This window comes from Ammospiza nelsoni, chromosome 4 (assembly GCF_027579445.1).
Source record: "Ammospiza nelsoni isolate bAmmNel1 chromosome 4, bAmmNel1.pri, whole genome shotgun sequence".
In the NCBI taxonomy this organism is placed as follows: domain Eukaryota; kingdom Metazoa; phylum Chordata; class Aves; order Passeriformes; family Passerellidae; genus Ammospiza; species Ammospiza nelsoni.
Genome location: NC_080636.1, coordinates 27,278,969 through 27,294,595, shown reverse-complemented (window position 1 = coordinate 27,294,595; position 15,627 = coordinate 27,278,969). Strand labels below are relative to the sequence as shown.

General features: G+C 43.5%; 1 protein-coding gene across 3 annotated transcripts in view; it reads left to right on the top strand.

Moving 5' to 3' along the window:
• Nucleotides 1–15,627, top strand: part of LNX1 (ligand of numb-protein X 1) — a 65,231-nt gene that overhangs the window by 44,878 nt on the left and 4,726 nt on the right. For all 3 annotated transcript variants that reach the window (XM_059470146.1, XM_059470144.1, XM_059470145.1), the window contains 3 exons: nucleotides 4,538–4,669; nucleotides 10,314–10,491; nucleotides 12,357–12,585. In XM_059470146.1, the coding sequence (XP_059326129.1) occupies nucleotides 4,538–4,669; nucleotides 10,314–10,491; nucleotides 12,357–12,585 (539 nt within the window). The remainder of the gene's footprint in view (nucleotides 1–4,537; nucleotides 4,670–10,313; nucleotides 10,492–12,356; nucleotides 12,586–15,627) is intronic.

Here is a 15,627-nt window from a genome sequence, read left to right as displayed (position 1 = left end):
AGTACTAAATGGGTGCTAGCTAACACAGAACTGTCAGATGAAAAAAACTCATGCCTTTCTCAGGTGCAAAATTGGTCAGATTCTGCCTAATTTTCCCTCCAGAACCAGTTTGGGTTTCTTGTTTACAGACTATGTTTTTATAAAACTTCAGCATAAAAAGCAAAGCCAAGAATATTTTGTTGCTTTTATCTCATATTTATAGCTGTTTTTATACTTGTGCAATTTTGAATTTCATTTTGAGGCATGTAGATTGTTCACATTTTGAAGAAATTCATGGGCTTCAGTAACAAGATGTCAAATCAGGCCAGCTTCTTCTTCTTTCTGACCAGTATAATGAGGGTAATATCAGTCAGACTGAAGCAAACAGTCAAATCCATGCATTTTGTGGAAAGGATTTCTGTGTTAGCATAGATTCACCGTTTGTTGTAGACAGCTTTTATTGCGAAGTTTATAGCATAGGTGAAGAAAATATCATCCCCTTACATAATGCCAGTTGTTGAAATTCTGGTCCAGCTTCTTTCTGGATTACCTTATGTAGCTCAGTAACTGGGAACAGAAGGCAGAAGGGGGAAGTTTTAAATTCTCTAAGGGCAACAAGTCTGGAATGAAAAATTTTCTAAAAAACTTTTATTCTTGGAACAGTTCTTTATGGCTACAAAACAAGGCATCAGTACTTCATAAGCAAAAAACGCATGAGATGAAATGGAAAAAAAATTACTAACAAGAGTATTCACATACAAGTGTTTAAAAGTGCAACCAAAGCCCTTATTGGTCTCCAAAGAGTGGATGATAATTATAATAATGCTTGAAATGCACACCAATCCTTGGGAATTTAAACAAGCCCATCAAAGGGGAAATTCAGGTTTCCAAACAGCCAGGATTATATTGCATTGATGTGAGCTCTACAAATCACATTTATCTAATGCAAAATTCCTGGAACCTGTGTCTTTTTTGTTGTTTTTCATCAATTATCATTTGCCTTTCCTGTTTCCATGTTATGCCAGAGAAAAACCTTTATACTGAAGCCACAGGTGTTTTGCATTTGCTTCTTACACGAAGGGCTATTTCACTCTGTCCTCTGATTTCTCAACAGCATCCTTCCTGCCTGTTGAGAGCTCAGCATGCTGCTTGCAGTGCATTGAGGTCTTCTAATTTATGGTGGTGAAAGCTGCAAATACACCATCAGTTTCTTTAAAAACAGAACATTCACTAAAAGGTGCAGTGGCTTGTTAAACCAAGCACAGCAGGAAGACTGTCAGATTTCTGTGTAATCTGATTATTTTTGACCTTTAAATAATGAATAATTGAGACAATTGAGACCTATAGAAACTATACAATAGCATATGTGAAGCAATTGCTAATCAGTAGATTAAGTGTCTGGCTGTTTATAAGCTCTAAGCTCTGTCACAAGAACTGAAATGAAGAAAATGTAGAAGTGCTAATTAGGAATGTGCACACATCATAACACTTGGGTATTTGCTGCCTCCTAAAACTTGGGTATTGTTTGCCACATCATCTTAAGCCATGGCCTCGTGTCAGAAGTGGCACTTTGAATCTAAGTAACAAGACATTCCACATCTGTTTTCCATGAGAGTGACAAGAAAAGTGCAAGGTAACAGATATGGGGTGCCCATGTGAGCACATCGAGCCAAGCGACATGGGCTGAGTCAGACTTTACTGAGCCCAGATGTTCACCCTCCTCCTCACCTCCTTCCCCCACAATTCAGAGCAGCTGCTAGGGACAGAGGAGCAGCTCTTCTACCCAACACTGCCTCTGACAAGCAGGTTGTGATGTGGAGCATATCCGTGCTCCATCATCCCAGTGAGACATGGGGCAGCTTCTGCCAGGAGCAGCCCTGCTTCCTCTGTCTAAGGTGCAATTACCCACTAGATGCTCAGAAGTTTCCCTTGTGTCTCTGCCTTCCTGCTTGATTTGCCTTGGCTCTAACAGATTTTAATTCTAGCAGAGTGTTTCAGCTCTTACTTGCACTTGGCATCAAAGCTCACCTCCTCTCTTTAATTTTCACTTCAGCATGAAATACAGAGAAAGAATTGTGGGAAAAGCCACTGGTAAGAGGGAGGTAAGAGATCAGAATGAATCAGCAATAAATAATCTGATCAGTAGAAACATTAGTGGGTTTTCATATGTATGTAAATACAAAAGCTGTTCTTGTTGTTTGGATAACTTTCTAAACCACTCTGACTTCTGAGAAACTACTCAGCTTGACTGGCCCGTAGACAAATGTGCCATTGCAACAGAGACTCTTGTTGAACTTTTGCTAGTTGTTCTATGAGAATTAATCATGTTTTACAACCTTTCTCTAAATAACCAGCTTTGAGGCTTACCATGTGGCAGCAGATAAATTTCAAAAAGAAGTTATGTTAAGTTGAAACTGTTCATTTTAGAGAAAACCGTATTTTCATATGGCCACGTGCCCTTGGGAGGTGTTATCTCGTGTTGTTCAGTTCCACCTCAGTCATTTAACAAACTAGGGACCAGGGTGATTTCCTTTCTCCCAATATACAGAATTCTACTTTTGGGTACCAGTTGAGTCCAGAGTCCATGAATTAATATTCCATAAAACCAGATCTGTTAAAAATGCCTAGAAAGTTATTTTGAAATATGTGTGTATGCACTAAATTGTATATTATGAAGTTATGAAGATTTGAGTTTCTAGTAAAAAAAAATAGCATTCCCCAAGATATTGGGAAATAACAAAGACATGCACATTTTTTACTTCACTGAAATAGCATGGCTTGAACATGTATATTTTGAACTTGAAGTTGGAGGTTTAGGAGAGTTAGGTTGCTTTTTCTTAACTAAAATGACATTTTTCCAAAGCTTTTTTAAACTCTCAGCTACAGCTATTGAATTCAGCTCCAGAAAGGACAAACAAAGCTATAAAAACAAAATTCCCAGAAGCTTCCTCTGGCTTCTGTTAATTGTCTGCGGGAGATTTGATTTCAATAGTGCAACTGGATCTGTGTTTGATTTTCAGCTGCTTTTTCAATGCCAGCTTTCCCTGGAGCTTCTCTCCAGTGAGCAGTGCTAGCAAGCAAGCCAGGAGGTCGGGAGCCCCAGGGCTGTGGTGCCACCAAGCATTGCAGCTGCAGCCCCAGGGCATCAGGCTGTGGTGCCACCAAGCATTGCAGCTGCAGCCCCAGGGCTGTGGTGCCACCAAGCATTGCAGCTGCAGCCCCAGAGCATCAGGCTGTAGTGCCACCAAGCATTGCAGCTGCAGCCCCAGGGCATCAGGCTCCAGATATGTTTGTGGGGGCTTCACGTTGGATACTGAGCAGTTCCTCTGGTATAAGCTGAGAGCCAGCAGGCAGGAGTGCCTCTGCAGACTGGTCATTAAGAGCCCCTCCTTCCTGGCAAAACAGCAAGGTCTTTGGCCTAGAGAGAAGGAGATTAGAGGATTAATTTTAACATCTTCTGAGTATGCCTCTATAGCACTGAGGTTATTGCTACACTGTTCTTCATTTTAGTTTAGTATATTTGTTTGTGGCAGGCATCTATGATTTATCTGGGTAAATTCCACTCCCTTTCAGATTTATCTTTGCATCACTGTTGTCTTGAACAGATTCATATGAGCCTCAGTGAGGAGCAAATGAAGCCATTTGCTTCTAGGGAAACAGTGATGGTTCAATAAGATAGAAAAAACCCCCACCTGTACACAGAATTAACACTAATATCAGTCAAACACACACAGAGCCCCTTAAATATAACAAACAAATATAATCTCAGAAGTATCATTGCAGCAATCTCTCAGGCACACAAGTATTCTGACTGCATTATGAAAAAAGGCCTAGAATTTTTTGAGCTTGGGTTATTTGCTTTGAAACTGCTCTTCCTAGATTGAGAGTTTGTGAGCTGCTTTCCCATCCTAAACTTCATTACCCTGTGTGCTTGCTTATGCCCACCGTCTTTCTCTGTGCTCCGCTGCTGTAGGATTTTATTTCGCTAAAGAAAATACCTTTTCTCCCTTTCTTTAAGCTTCCTTACATTTGTCATGCTCATTGCATGCCAGTGGACTTAATGACATTGTTTATTCCCCACTTCCACTGGGCAAGGCCTAAGCACATCCCTGGTTTCAGGGTTAATTGTAGCTTTTTCAGCTTTCCCATCCATTGGGCAGCAACAGCTCTGGTAGTTTGCCTGTCTCTCTACCATGGCAGGAGAATTGCAATGGTATAAATGGTGTATAGCATTGCTTTGCAGTGGTATACACAGGTGCAGAAGAGAGCTGACCAGAATGCACTGTGGTGGATCACTGCTTTCAGCCAAATTTGGGGCAGGTAGGAAGGATTTTTTAGAGTTATCACCAAATTTTCAAGAGAAATATTAAGTAGCAGACAGTAAACTTTAATGAACTTCACTGACCTGAACTGACGCACTGCTTTATGTCACAGCAACCTCATTAATGGGAAGTCCGACCAACGTTTAAGTGGTTCCTGCGTTTCCCAGGCACTGTGGGGCTGAGGTGCGGGGTTCGCAGCGCTGGGGCCGTGGGACTCACAGTGTGCTCCCCCGCAGGCCAGCGAGAAGCAGGTTCACCTGGTGGTGTCGCGGCAGAGCCGGCAGCAGCCCCCGGACCTGCTGCAGGAGACGGGCTGGGCTGCCGGGGGCTCCCAGCCCTGCCCCGCCGAGAGGAGCGGCCCCGGCAAGGTGAGGGCTCCTGTGTGGGGTGTCTGCCATCCCTGGGGCGGGGGAACGGGAGGGCAGGGAGCGTTTTGTGTCTGAGGGTGTTTGCTCTGGCTTCTGCCACCAGAAAAAACACGTCTCGCTTGGCAATGGAAACACAAAGGCTGTGCCGCTCATTATCTCTCCACTGGTTCTGCCCTGACTCTGCCTGGCGTGGGAGGGAAAGAGAAGGCAATGGGCAGTGCTGGGGCAGGTGCTGATGTGCGCACAGTGTCCTGGCCACGGCCACAGGTCTGACCAGCAGTGGGAATCTGCAGAGGACAATGAGCTCCAACAAAAAGAAATTTTTTTCCGAAGTTTTTCCATCTGTAGCATAGTCTTCAGACAAAAAGCTTTCACATGCTGGCCTAAAAAATTCCCATAACCTACTTGAAAATTGTGGTCATCATTAGGCTGTTGCTCATTTATTAACATGCCCTGGCTGCTGGGAGCTCAAGGACTTTCTGTGGAGCTTTAGACCCAAAGCATGTTTGTTCTGCTTTGGCAGCACCTGAAGCTTGCATGGTGTGGGGTCTGCAAGGGCTGGTTGTGTGCAGCACCCAGCCCAGGGACACAGCACAGAGCAGCCATCTCACGCAGATCAGGCTGTGGTTGCCACACTGTGCCCCAGCTGTCCCTGTGTACCTGGCCAGAGTGTGTGTTCCGTGCATCTACACTCACAATATTCTCTTTGCCTGAGGCAGAGAGATGCTGATCTTCAAACATAGGAGGTTTTAAGTATGAACCAATGCAGTTAGAGTTTTGAAAATATGTTTTCTGAGCTTGCTCGGTGTTATTCTTTCCACTTTAGACAGAACAAGGCATGTCCTTGGAGGAACTGATTTTTTTTTTTTTTATTTTTTTTATTTCACTAAATTTGAAGCCACATGTCTGCCTAATTTACATTAATCACCCTGAGTGTCACTTATGCAAACCCATGCAAGCTTGACCCTGGCCACGGGTGCCAGGGGTGTATCAGGGAGGTGTGCAGGCAGGGCTTAAGTTCATCCTGCTTGATGGATAGCCAGTTGTGTCCTTAAAGGGAACTTTGGATCAAATATCTGGTGCACAGCTGTCAGCCAGGAGACATGTCTAGCTCTGGATTTTACAAATGTTAAAATATACCCATTTTTGCAGGTCTTTTAAAACTACATTATTCAGTGTTTTTATGTGTTAAAAACTCTAGTGTATACTTACGTATTTTTAGTTTTCCTTTCCCACAAAGCCGCAATCACAGCTCTTGTTAGGTTGGACCAGATTAGCAGGAGTTAAAACAGCAAGCAGGCAGTGTTCAGTAGCTACTAGCAAGTAGTGCCCAACAAATGATGCATCTGCCAGGCATGACCTTCTACTGAAGCAATGATTTCCTTAGGAAGGTATGTGTAGGACAGCAATTAGCTTGTGTTGGTACTGCATTCTTCCTAGGGAAGATCCAAGCACCTGCTAACTCTGCCATGTTGGTCTGAGTAATTAATTGATACCACACGGGATTATTTGGGAACAGAGCTTGTCTCTCTCTGCCCTGAGATCCTCATTTCTCTTCCTGTACCAAGGGATGTTGGATGGGAGCTCTTGGTAAGTCCCACAATATTTTGGGTAGCTGTGAGATTGAAGGCACAATGAACAGTCCTCTAATGAGCAAGTGCTATAAAGATTAAGGAATCATCTCTTGTTGCATAGGCCACAGCTTTTAGGGGGATTTCCAGTTTTCCACAAGAGATGAGTACTGCATGAGCACATGAGCGGGTGTACTGCTGTGGACTTCTGTGCAATGCCACCATTTGGGCACATTCCAGGGAAGATCACAGGCCAAAAAAGAGAGCTCTGAACAGTTCCTACCTCCCTTTAGCTTTGTGTGTAGGTAGTAGAGGTCTTCTATCAGAGAAAATGCTCTGGCAGTAGATCAGCAGATCAGTACAGCCAGCAGACACAATGAGCTTCAGGCACTGTGGATTTTTGGTCTGATATAAACATTACTGGAGTGTTAGTTGCCCTTTTATAGGGCATGACTGTGTCAGTTTAAATATTTCATTATATTTTGCTGAAGGTTTAACTGAACATAATTTGCAATTCAAGATTTTTAAACTGGCTTTGAAAGATTAAAAAAAATGTTATTTATTTTAAGCAGGCATTACTGCAGGAGCAATGCTTGCAAACCTAGGGCCTGTACAGGACATGCTCCTGCCCAAAAACCAAGCTAGTGCTTGTTGGTTGGGCCTCACTGTCAGGGAAGTCTCCCATGTGTGTGTGGTCTGATGGGTCTGCTGCCTACTGCTATCAGTGGGATTGCTTTATTACATGTGATTAATAGAGGATTGCTAGCTGCCTTGATTTCTGGCTAATTTTAAGGCATTTTTTGTCCCCTGAGCTTACTGAGAAAAGTGATATTAGACAGTCAGGAATGCTCTCTTTGAGTGAAACTGCTCTCACTGTACAGCATGTATGTGTACATGGGCTGAAATCTGCTCTCAGCCTGTGGCTGTATTCAGCATCAGGAAGGAACTCTAGCTTCCATCAAGAATAAACCCTAGCTTCCAGCAGCCACCTGGCTCATGCAGTGGCTCAGGAGCCACTTTGGGCCAAGCTCTTGGCCTCAGGACAGCCAGCCTCCATCTGTACTCCATGGGGAGGTGACAGGGAGGTGCATCTCCTTCAGGCCAGTGGTGACCTGCCGTGTTGCCCACAAGGCTCTGGGTAAGAAGAGGATGATCCCTTGTGACCATGTCCTTCTCTGGTGGTGTATGCCAGGTGCCAAGAGATTGGTCCTGCCCAGGGTCTCATGGATCTGTTTTCCCCCGTACAGAGATTGGGGAAGCACAGCCCAAACTGTTCTGGCTGCTGCCTGGACTCAGAGAAGAGATGTCACAAACACTTTCTTGTGCAGCTGAGGCTGTGAAGCCAGGCTGTAACACATAAACAGGCCTGATTCAATTCCTTTGAAGTCACTGGGAGCTTTGCCATTAATTATATAGCACTTGTTTTTAATTGGAACTGTTTTCTTATTTCTTTCAAATTAATTGTCTAGTACTTAGGGCAAAGAAAATGTTGCTGGAGCAGGCAATGTTTCCTGACCAAATGAGCAGGTTAACCTTCAGGTAAAGTACATTTTCCAAACAGACACAGCGATGGTTTTTGCCTGCAAGACACGTGTCATGGCTTTGATGTTGTGATAATCTGCTGTAAATATTTATTTTCTAGTAAATATACAGAAACGGAGGAAAAAATAAAAAGAGGAGGAGATGAACTGTTATGTTTTTCTTCTCCTGACCTCCAAGGTCGCTTCAAAATGACAGAGAAGGACAATTGTTTAGAAGAGAATGCACTGAAATGCAGTCACTGATAAACACTGCCTTTTAACTGCTTTACTTGCTATCGATTGTACCTCCAAGCAAGTTCTACGTGTGTTTACTAAAAAAGGCTTTACTTTCCTTTCATCACTGCCTTCCTCTCAGTCAAGTCACCCCAAGTCCTTTCTGTCTGCAGCCATATAAAAAATGACATGGGAAAGAGTAGTTTCAAAAGAGAATTGGTTCTTTGTGGTTCAGCATATAAGTAATGGTACTTCTATAATTCTCCACTGATATGTAGCAGGGCAATTTGTTCCCAAGCAGTACTTTGAAATCATTCCTCTCTGTGCTGATTCCTCAAAAAATAGTGATAAGCTGGCTAATGCTCTTATGTTTTAATTGTCTGAGATGTATGCTGCATAAGTAACAGGACTGCTCTCTCACTCAGAGCCAAAAATAGAACCCCAATTTCATGTGTTGCTGCAAAATTTCAAATTGCAATTTTGGGAAAATTGGTAGCCCCCTATCCCACATGTTTCAAAAAGTGGCCTTTTCCTGATGGAAAGCCATTCATTTTCAAGGGAAAAAGGATATTTTTGCAAAACATGGATGAAACATTAAGTTTAATTTGCATAAAGATAGAACTACTATGTTTAAAATATTTACACCTTAAAGACAAAGGTGAAAGGTTAAAAATTATCTGGATCAGAACATGAAATTTATTAGAAATCGAACATTTTCTGAAGGTTTTAAAATCTTCGGAAATTGATAGGTTTGTTTGCAAGCCCTAAGCCAAATTCCTGTGACATAGTGCCTATGTTCTGCATGGACCATGTCTAATATGTCCAAACAACTGTGTGTGGTTTTCTCTCAGAGACTGAGAGAATTCTTCTTTCCACCGAGCTCTTTGCCTTTTTGCTTCTGGAGCTCTGTGGCAGCTACTGTTCATCTGCTCAAGCATGGAGGAGTCCTTTGCTAAGCTTTTAGGAGGTCCTGTGTTCTGTTGTTAACATCGCATCACAGAAATCTTGATGTGGAGTTAGTTCCACCAAACATACCTTTAAAAGAAAGCACAAATCAAAGACATGGTCTGCCCTGCTCCCATAAAAAAATTCTTGCCATAATCTACCTTTGTCCCATCATTGTCACTTAGGGAGGCATTGTGGATTCATCTGCTCCACTTTCCATGCTGCTGGCCCAGGAATCAATGTAAAATGTCTTTGTGAGATGTCAGATTACTAAGAGATTAATGTGGCTTTAAATGAGTTTTATAGATTATTTTTGCATATTATGAATGTGAGGTCACATTTGTGAATGAGAAGAGTCTTTTAAATATGCATTTGAAATGTATTTAGAAGCATGCTATTATATATGAGACTGGAGTGGATAATGCTGCTCCTGCAAGAAGGGCTGGGATTGTCAGGAGTTGATGTCAGGAGCACTGCTTAGGAAATACTTAAGGAGAGCAAAGCAATTAACATTTAAATCCAGATTTATTTGCCTTTCAAACTCTTCTGCAAGAACTGAGTGCATGGTAAACATGGCATTCAGTTCAGAGGTTTTGTTGGAGCTTGCACTGCAGTGGTTCTCCATCCTGAGGGCACCTCAGGTTTGTTGCACCCTCACTCATGCACCAGTTATTGCATGACCAGCTGTGTGTATTTAACTTTTCCTGCTCAGAGGCAGAAATATATGGGATGGCTGTCCCGAATTGACCCTTCAAGCAGAAGCACTAAGAGCACCCTGGAAACTGCTCTCTCTCCACTGTAAATGTTCTTCTCTTTTCTTGAACAGAAACACTTATTCTTCAAGTCTATTTCCACCCATAACTTACATAGAAACACAGACATCTGGAAGATCAAATGAAATATGTGTCTTCTAGTATGTCCCAAATGGTTTCATTCCTCAAATCCAAGAGGACTATTTCTCGCTAACTACAGATGATGCTCAGACTGCAAGCAGCAAGATACAAAGCACAACCTGATAGTAAAAGATATGATGACCAGTTGTGATATTATTATCAAGAATTTTTTTTCTTTTAAAATCAAATTCCTTATTTACTTGTCAAGGACCTGATTCTATTAGCCTTAGGACTAAAACAACTCTGGTTTTCATGTGAGCAGTGCCTGACTTTAACTTTTAAAGCACAGTTATCTTGGTGGTAGCTCTGACTGCAGATGCTCACGCCCCTGAGGGAGTCCTGCCGGCCATCAGGCCATGTGGCTGGGAAGTGTCTTGGTGTTACTTCCATGAATATTTGTTTTGATAGAAAATGCCAAAACTGTCAGGGAGGTCACCATGCCCACAAACTGTGTTTGTTGTTGCTATTTTCTCCATCACAGAGCACCCTTCACACTGTCACCTGTCACGAGAAGGTGGTGGCTGTCCGGAAAGATCACACGGAATCGCTGGGAATGACTGTGGCAGGTGGAGCATCTAACCGGGAATGGGATCTGCCTATCTATGTGATAAGTGTGGAACCTGGAGGAGTGATCAGCAGAGACAGCAGGATAAAAACAGGTAAAAAGGGGGCATTTTGAAAGTCTGCCTTAAATCAAGACCTTCTTTTGAAAACTGTGGGATAGTGAAAGAGCTTCACACTCTGACATCTTCAGCAATCCTATCAATTTTGGGATGTGTCAGATTAGAGGATCTCAAGTCAGCTACCAGAAAAGGCATAATATGCAGCAGTAATCATCTCTGTAAAGTAGGACATAGGAATATTCTGGTAGGAAAAAAAAGATAAATAGCTTTTCACTGGAAAATTCTCCTAACTCTTGATGCATTCATTGTGCAACCTTCATGTGTTTTCAAAGTAAATTTTTTTGCTTATTTGTCATTGCATTCATTAATTTGAATTAAATATAAGGATCAAAATTCCCATTGTATATGAAGCCATATTAATGCCTTGTGGCTCAGCCTCATGTCTGAAAATATTGGCTTCCTAACCCCATTTAGCTACTGATGTAACAGGATGATAAGGCTAATAGTTTCTCCCCTTCTGCGTGAATAAGCTTTTAGAGCCAGATGAGGACCATATTTTATCAGTTGGTTTTGTGGGAATAGCTGGGCAGCAGAGGAAAGATGAAACTCTCAGGTTTCAGGATGTTACATCCTCAAGAGCCTGATCCCTCAGTAGCCTGCATCCAGCAATGGCACAGCTCACCTACCCTTCATCCCCTATATTCTCCCTCAGTCCAGTCTCTGCCTGGAAGCTGGAGGGAAATCCTGAGTTTAAGGGAAGTGAAGGCACCCAAAAATGGGGCAGAATAGCTGCAACCCAGTCAGACCCCAGGAGCCTGGGTCTCAGTGCCCAGCATTGGCACACGTGGGAACTCCCTCTTTGTGCGTACTCAATGAAACCCATGTGAGAACACAGCAACAGGAGCAAAACAGCAGATCTCCCCTTTTCTTCTGCTGGGACATGACTGCCTGTCAATGGAATACACTTTCCAAAATATATTCATCATGAGGCAGTATGGAAAACTCAGCCTAGTTAATTTGATAAAATTAGAAACAAATGCATATGTGATGTTATAATAGCACCATAGGTTTCTGATGTAGAGCAGCTCTTAGGCTGTTGTCCTTCTTACTGGGGACAGACAACAAGAAGAGATTAATGCTCATTTGCAGTGCCTGGCCTGCCAGTGATAAATCTCTGCCTGGAGAAGCATCCAGGCCAAGTATAGAGGGCACCCAGGAAAGCCCTGGCATGGCAGCCTGCTCTGAAGGGTTGCAGAGCACTTGGCATTGAGGCTGCTTGCATGACATTGTGATGTCTTTATTGTTCTTCCTGTAGTAATTGAGGTCATCTTTGCATTTTTCTCTGTGGCTGCTGTGCCTATATTATAAATAAGGCATACAGAAAAATGGTTTGGCTTGCAGCCATTCAAACAGGCATTAATATGAAAATAATAACATGTCATTCTACAAAGCAAACTAGGAAGAGCCAGTTGGAGTGGCAGTCCTCTGCTAAGGGAGAGCTGGGAGAAAAAACATCACTGAGCTGTGGGGTTTCAAACTTAGGCTGAGTACAAATGTTGTTAGCTGGAAGTGGACTCCAGAGACCCAGAGCAGTACTAGGCACCAGTACCAAAGCTTGTAGGTACAGCAGGACCCCAGATGTTTGTTCAGCTCCAGATGCAGGAGATGACGTGGAAAGAAACCAGGAAAAATCCTCTGTCCAGCCACGCAAGGTTTCTGTGTACAGGAATCTCCCCTCATGCCTGTGGCATATTTACTAGCATATGCTTTGTTAAACGATAGGAATAACAAAAAACCTCATCAGGCTGCCGGTTCTTGGCCATGGATTTGACTCACTTGTTTGTGGAGGGGATCCTGGAAACACTTGCAGGGTTTTTTATCATCTGCTTTATTGGTCTCAGGTGACATCCTGCTGAACGTGAACGGCATTGATCTGACGGGAGTCAGCCGGAGCGAGGCCGTCGCCCTGCTGAAGAACACCAACTCCTCAGTGGTGCTCAAAGCCCTGGAGATGAGAGCATGTGAAGCCCAGGAGGAGCAGGGTCACCTCCCATCCCCTGAGGACACACAAGTGACTGCTGAGAGCAGCGAGTGGTCGCCGTCCTGGGTTATGTGGCTGGGGCTGCCACGGTAAGTGCACAGATTGCAACCTCTGGCTGAGGGGGAGTGGGAGGAAAGATTTGTATTTTCTGGCAATACTTTATTTTGGCTTGATTCATTGCACTGACATCTTAATTAAATCCAGGCTCTGTCACTGACTTGACTCTAAATACCTCCCTTTTGTAAATGGGTATGTGTACATGGCAAAATAGACATGCAGTTCCCCCATGAGGGAGGATAGGATGCTGAATTGCTTCAATCTTGTAAACATATCTGGCACTTAGGGAGTGAAAGGAAAATCTTACAGGGATACAGGAGCTTGCTGAATGGGAGTTGAGGCTCAACCACCCTGCAGAAGGCAGATACCCCTCCTGCAACACTCAAGCTGCACAGCCCTTCTCCTTTGCCAAATCCAGCTGAATTGTTTGACTTTACCCAGATGTTGCAAAGTTCATGCAGTTGGCCAGTGTCTCCAAATCACCTCTTTTAACCCCACCCCCGCCTGAAAGTAGTCCATTTGTCACACACAGGAAGCAGCTGTGTTGTCGTTTCAGCAAGGATAGCTGGAGCCACATCGGCTGTCGCTGAGCTCTCAGTGTGCACGGTGTAATACCTACAGCTTCCAGGACATTCCAGACAGAATGAAATGAGGACACACTGTCAGTCTGTGAATATGCAAAGCTGGGATCACAGACTTGAAACTGACAGTTTTAAGGAATTAAGGATTTATCCTATAAATTCTTCTTGACTATACTCCTAACTCTGGCAGCAGTTCAGTGTCTCTCTTTTACAGGAGGGCAGGAAAAGATGGTCTGCAGAACAGGTGGGCTTTTCTCTAGGCACAGTTTCAGGACTCCTCTTCATTTCCTACTCTTGCATAATAGGTTTCCCTCTTTCTAGCTGGAGCCATTTTGACCTTGAAGCAAGGTCTGCTGTGAGGGCCAGATGTTTTTTGAGGCTTGGTCTGATGCTAATGACTGTATAACATGTGCTGAAGCACTGCAAGAGCAGGAGGCAGGCTGTGTGTCTGTAACCCACAGGCACAACGTTCCTCCTCCACTGGGGAGGACTACATCTTTATACCTGTGAAAGAAAAGCAGTAAAAAGAAAATGCAGTAAATGGATGCCCCAGGCAATGGTAAATTCTCCTCACTCGGTGTCTGAGGACAGGCAGGCCCAAGGAGATCCTCATTCCTGCTAACTTCTACTCTCCTGAGCTTGAGCAGCACCATGGTGAAGGTACTAGAGCACGGGTAATGCTCTCAGTGAAGAGACAGCAACAGACCAGAGGCCTTATAGATGCTGCAATCTGCAGTGCTGAGTCTTGCCTTCTATCACCATCCATTGCTAGATGGACTGAAACAATCACACCCTGCCTATGCCACCTTCACTGGGCTGTGTAGAAAACCTGAGCTGCCTGGTCATCATCTTCTACTCACAGCTGCCTGAAGTTCCCAGTACCTCAGCATGGTAGAGGACACGAAGGACAGAGCTCCACAGTACTGCAGGCTTGCACTCAGAGTTCACATCAGTAAGTTCCACTTCGCAGTTTGGCAATAAAATGGGTTTTCCTGTTTTAGAAACAGTTTCTGAGCTCACTTTAGCCTTCATCCTCTGAAGGCTGCGTGTGTGAAGGCATTCCAACTCTTTTCGTCTGAAGGGAAATCAGCCCCAGTGTCAGCAAGGCTGAAGACAAGAGCTCATTGTAACTCCATCCCCAGCTGTGAGGCCGTGCACAGAGCCCAGCATGGCCCTTCTCCTTCAAAGAGACATGGGGACATTGGTATGCTGAGTGGGGACACTGCTCTGAACATCAGACTAGCGCCTGGGACAGGCACCAATGCACATTAGATGTGACAGTAACAAAGGTGCTCTGTTTTCTTATTGGCAGCTGATTGGCTGAGTAGGGGCACAAGAGGATCAGGTTTGGGATTGCTCACTAGGTATTAGCAGACCCTTCAGTCTTCCCCTGCATAATTGTGCTCACTCACTTACTGTTCTGATTCTCCAGGGCCCACATCAGACGTCTGAAAGTCCTTCAACAAGTTGTCTTATGAGGATGTGTATCATGTTAACTCATTTTTCTCCAGGTTGAGCATTTAACCTTTCTCTGGCTTTCAGTTTGCTTTTGGCAAGGATCACATCTCATTAGGTCCCAAGATATTGTCAGCAGTCTCATGACATTTTCCAGGCTGTTAGAGAAAATTATGCTCTGTCTTAATAGATGTCTGATAGGTCCACCTTGAAAAAAGTGCCTGAAGTGCAGTTATGGGGTAAAATGTTGAAGAATCACCTACTTTAATTAAAACAATTTACTAGAAGGACTGTTCCAAGATGTGTGAGTCTAAGAATGTTTGGTACAGCTAATGGAAAAGTAGAAATGTCAAAATCATTATTATGCAGGATCATGCAAAGTACTTGGGAAGATGGGCCAGAAGGGGCAACCCTACATAAGACAAATTGAGCAAATAGAAAAGGAAGTAAAACTGGTAGTTCAGGAACAGGCATGGTTTAAAAAAGGGGGAGCTGGATAGTAGATTATTTAAATTATTTTGAGAAGGGAAAGATGTGGCTCAAGACAAGCCCTGGCAGTGCAGTGTGTGTATTTGTTCAGCAAGCAAGCAAGGTGGGGTGTTCAGAGGCAGCTTGACCTCACAATTTCGAGTGGGATGTTCAGACTTAAGAAACTGAGGGGGCGGGAGAGTCTTTCCTTCTTTGTCCAAATCCACAAAATTTTGAGGAAAATCCCGTGAATGGTACCATAAAATGTGCTGAGTTGAACTAAACGCTAGAGCATGCCTACAAACTTCTGCCCATGTCCAATGAAGTAGAAAACAGGCTAGCATTAATAATAGTTACAAGATTCAAAGTAGATAACTGTAAATGCCTGATTTTCAATACTAGAACAGAACTCTTCATTTCCCAGGGACTGCATGCATATTACAGAGATGGGTACAGTCAAGAGACACAAATATTGAGTATTAGGGAATGATATAATTTTTCTGGATGAAGTTGGTATCAGCAGAATCAGACAAGTTATCTGATCCCTTGCACCAAAACTCAAAGACTTGG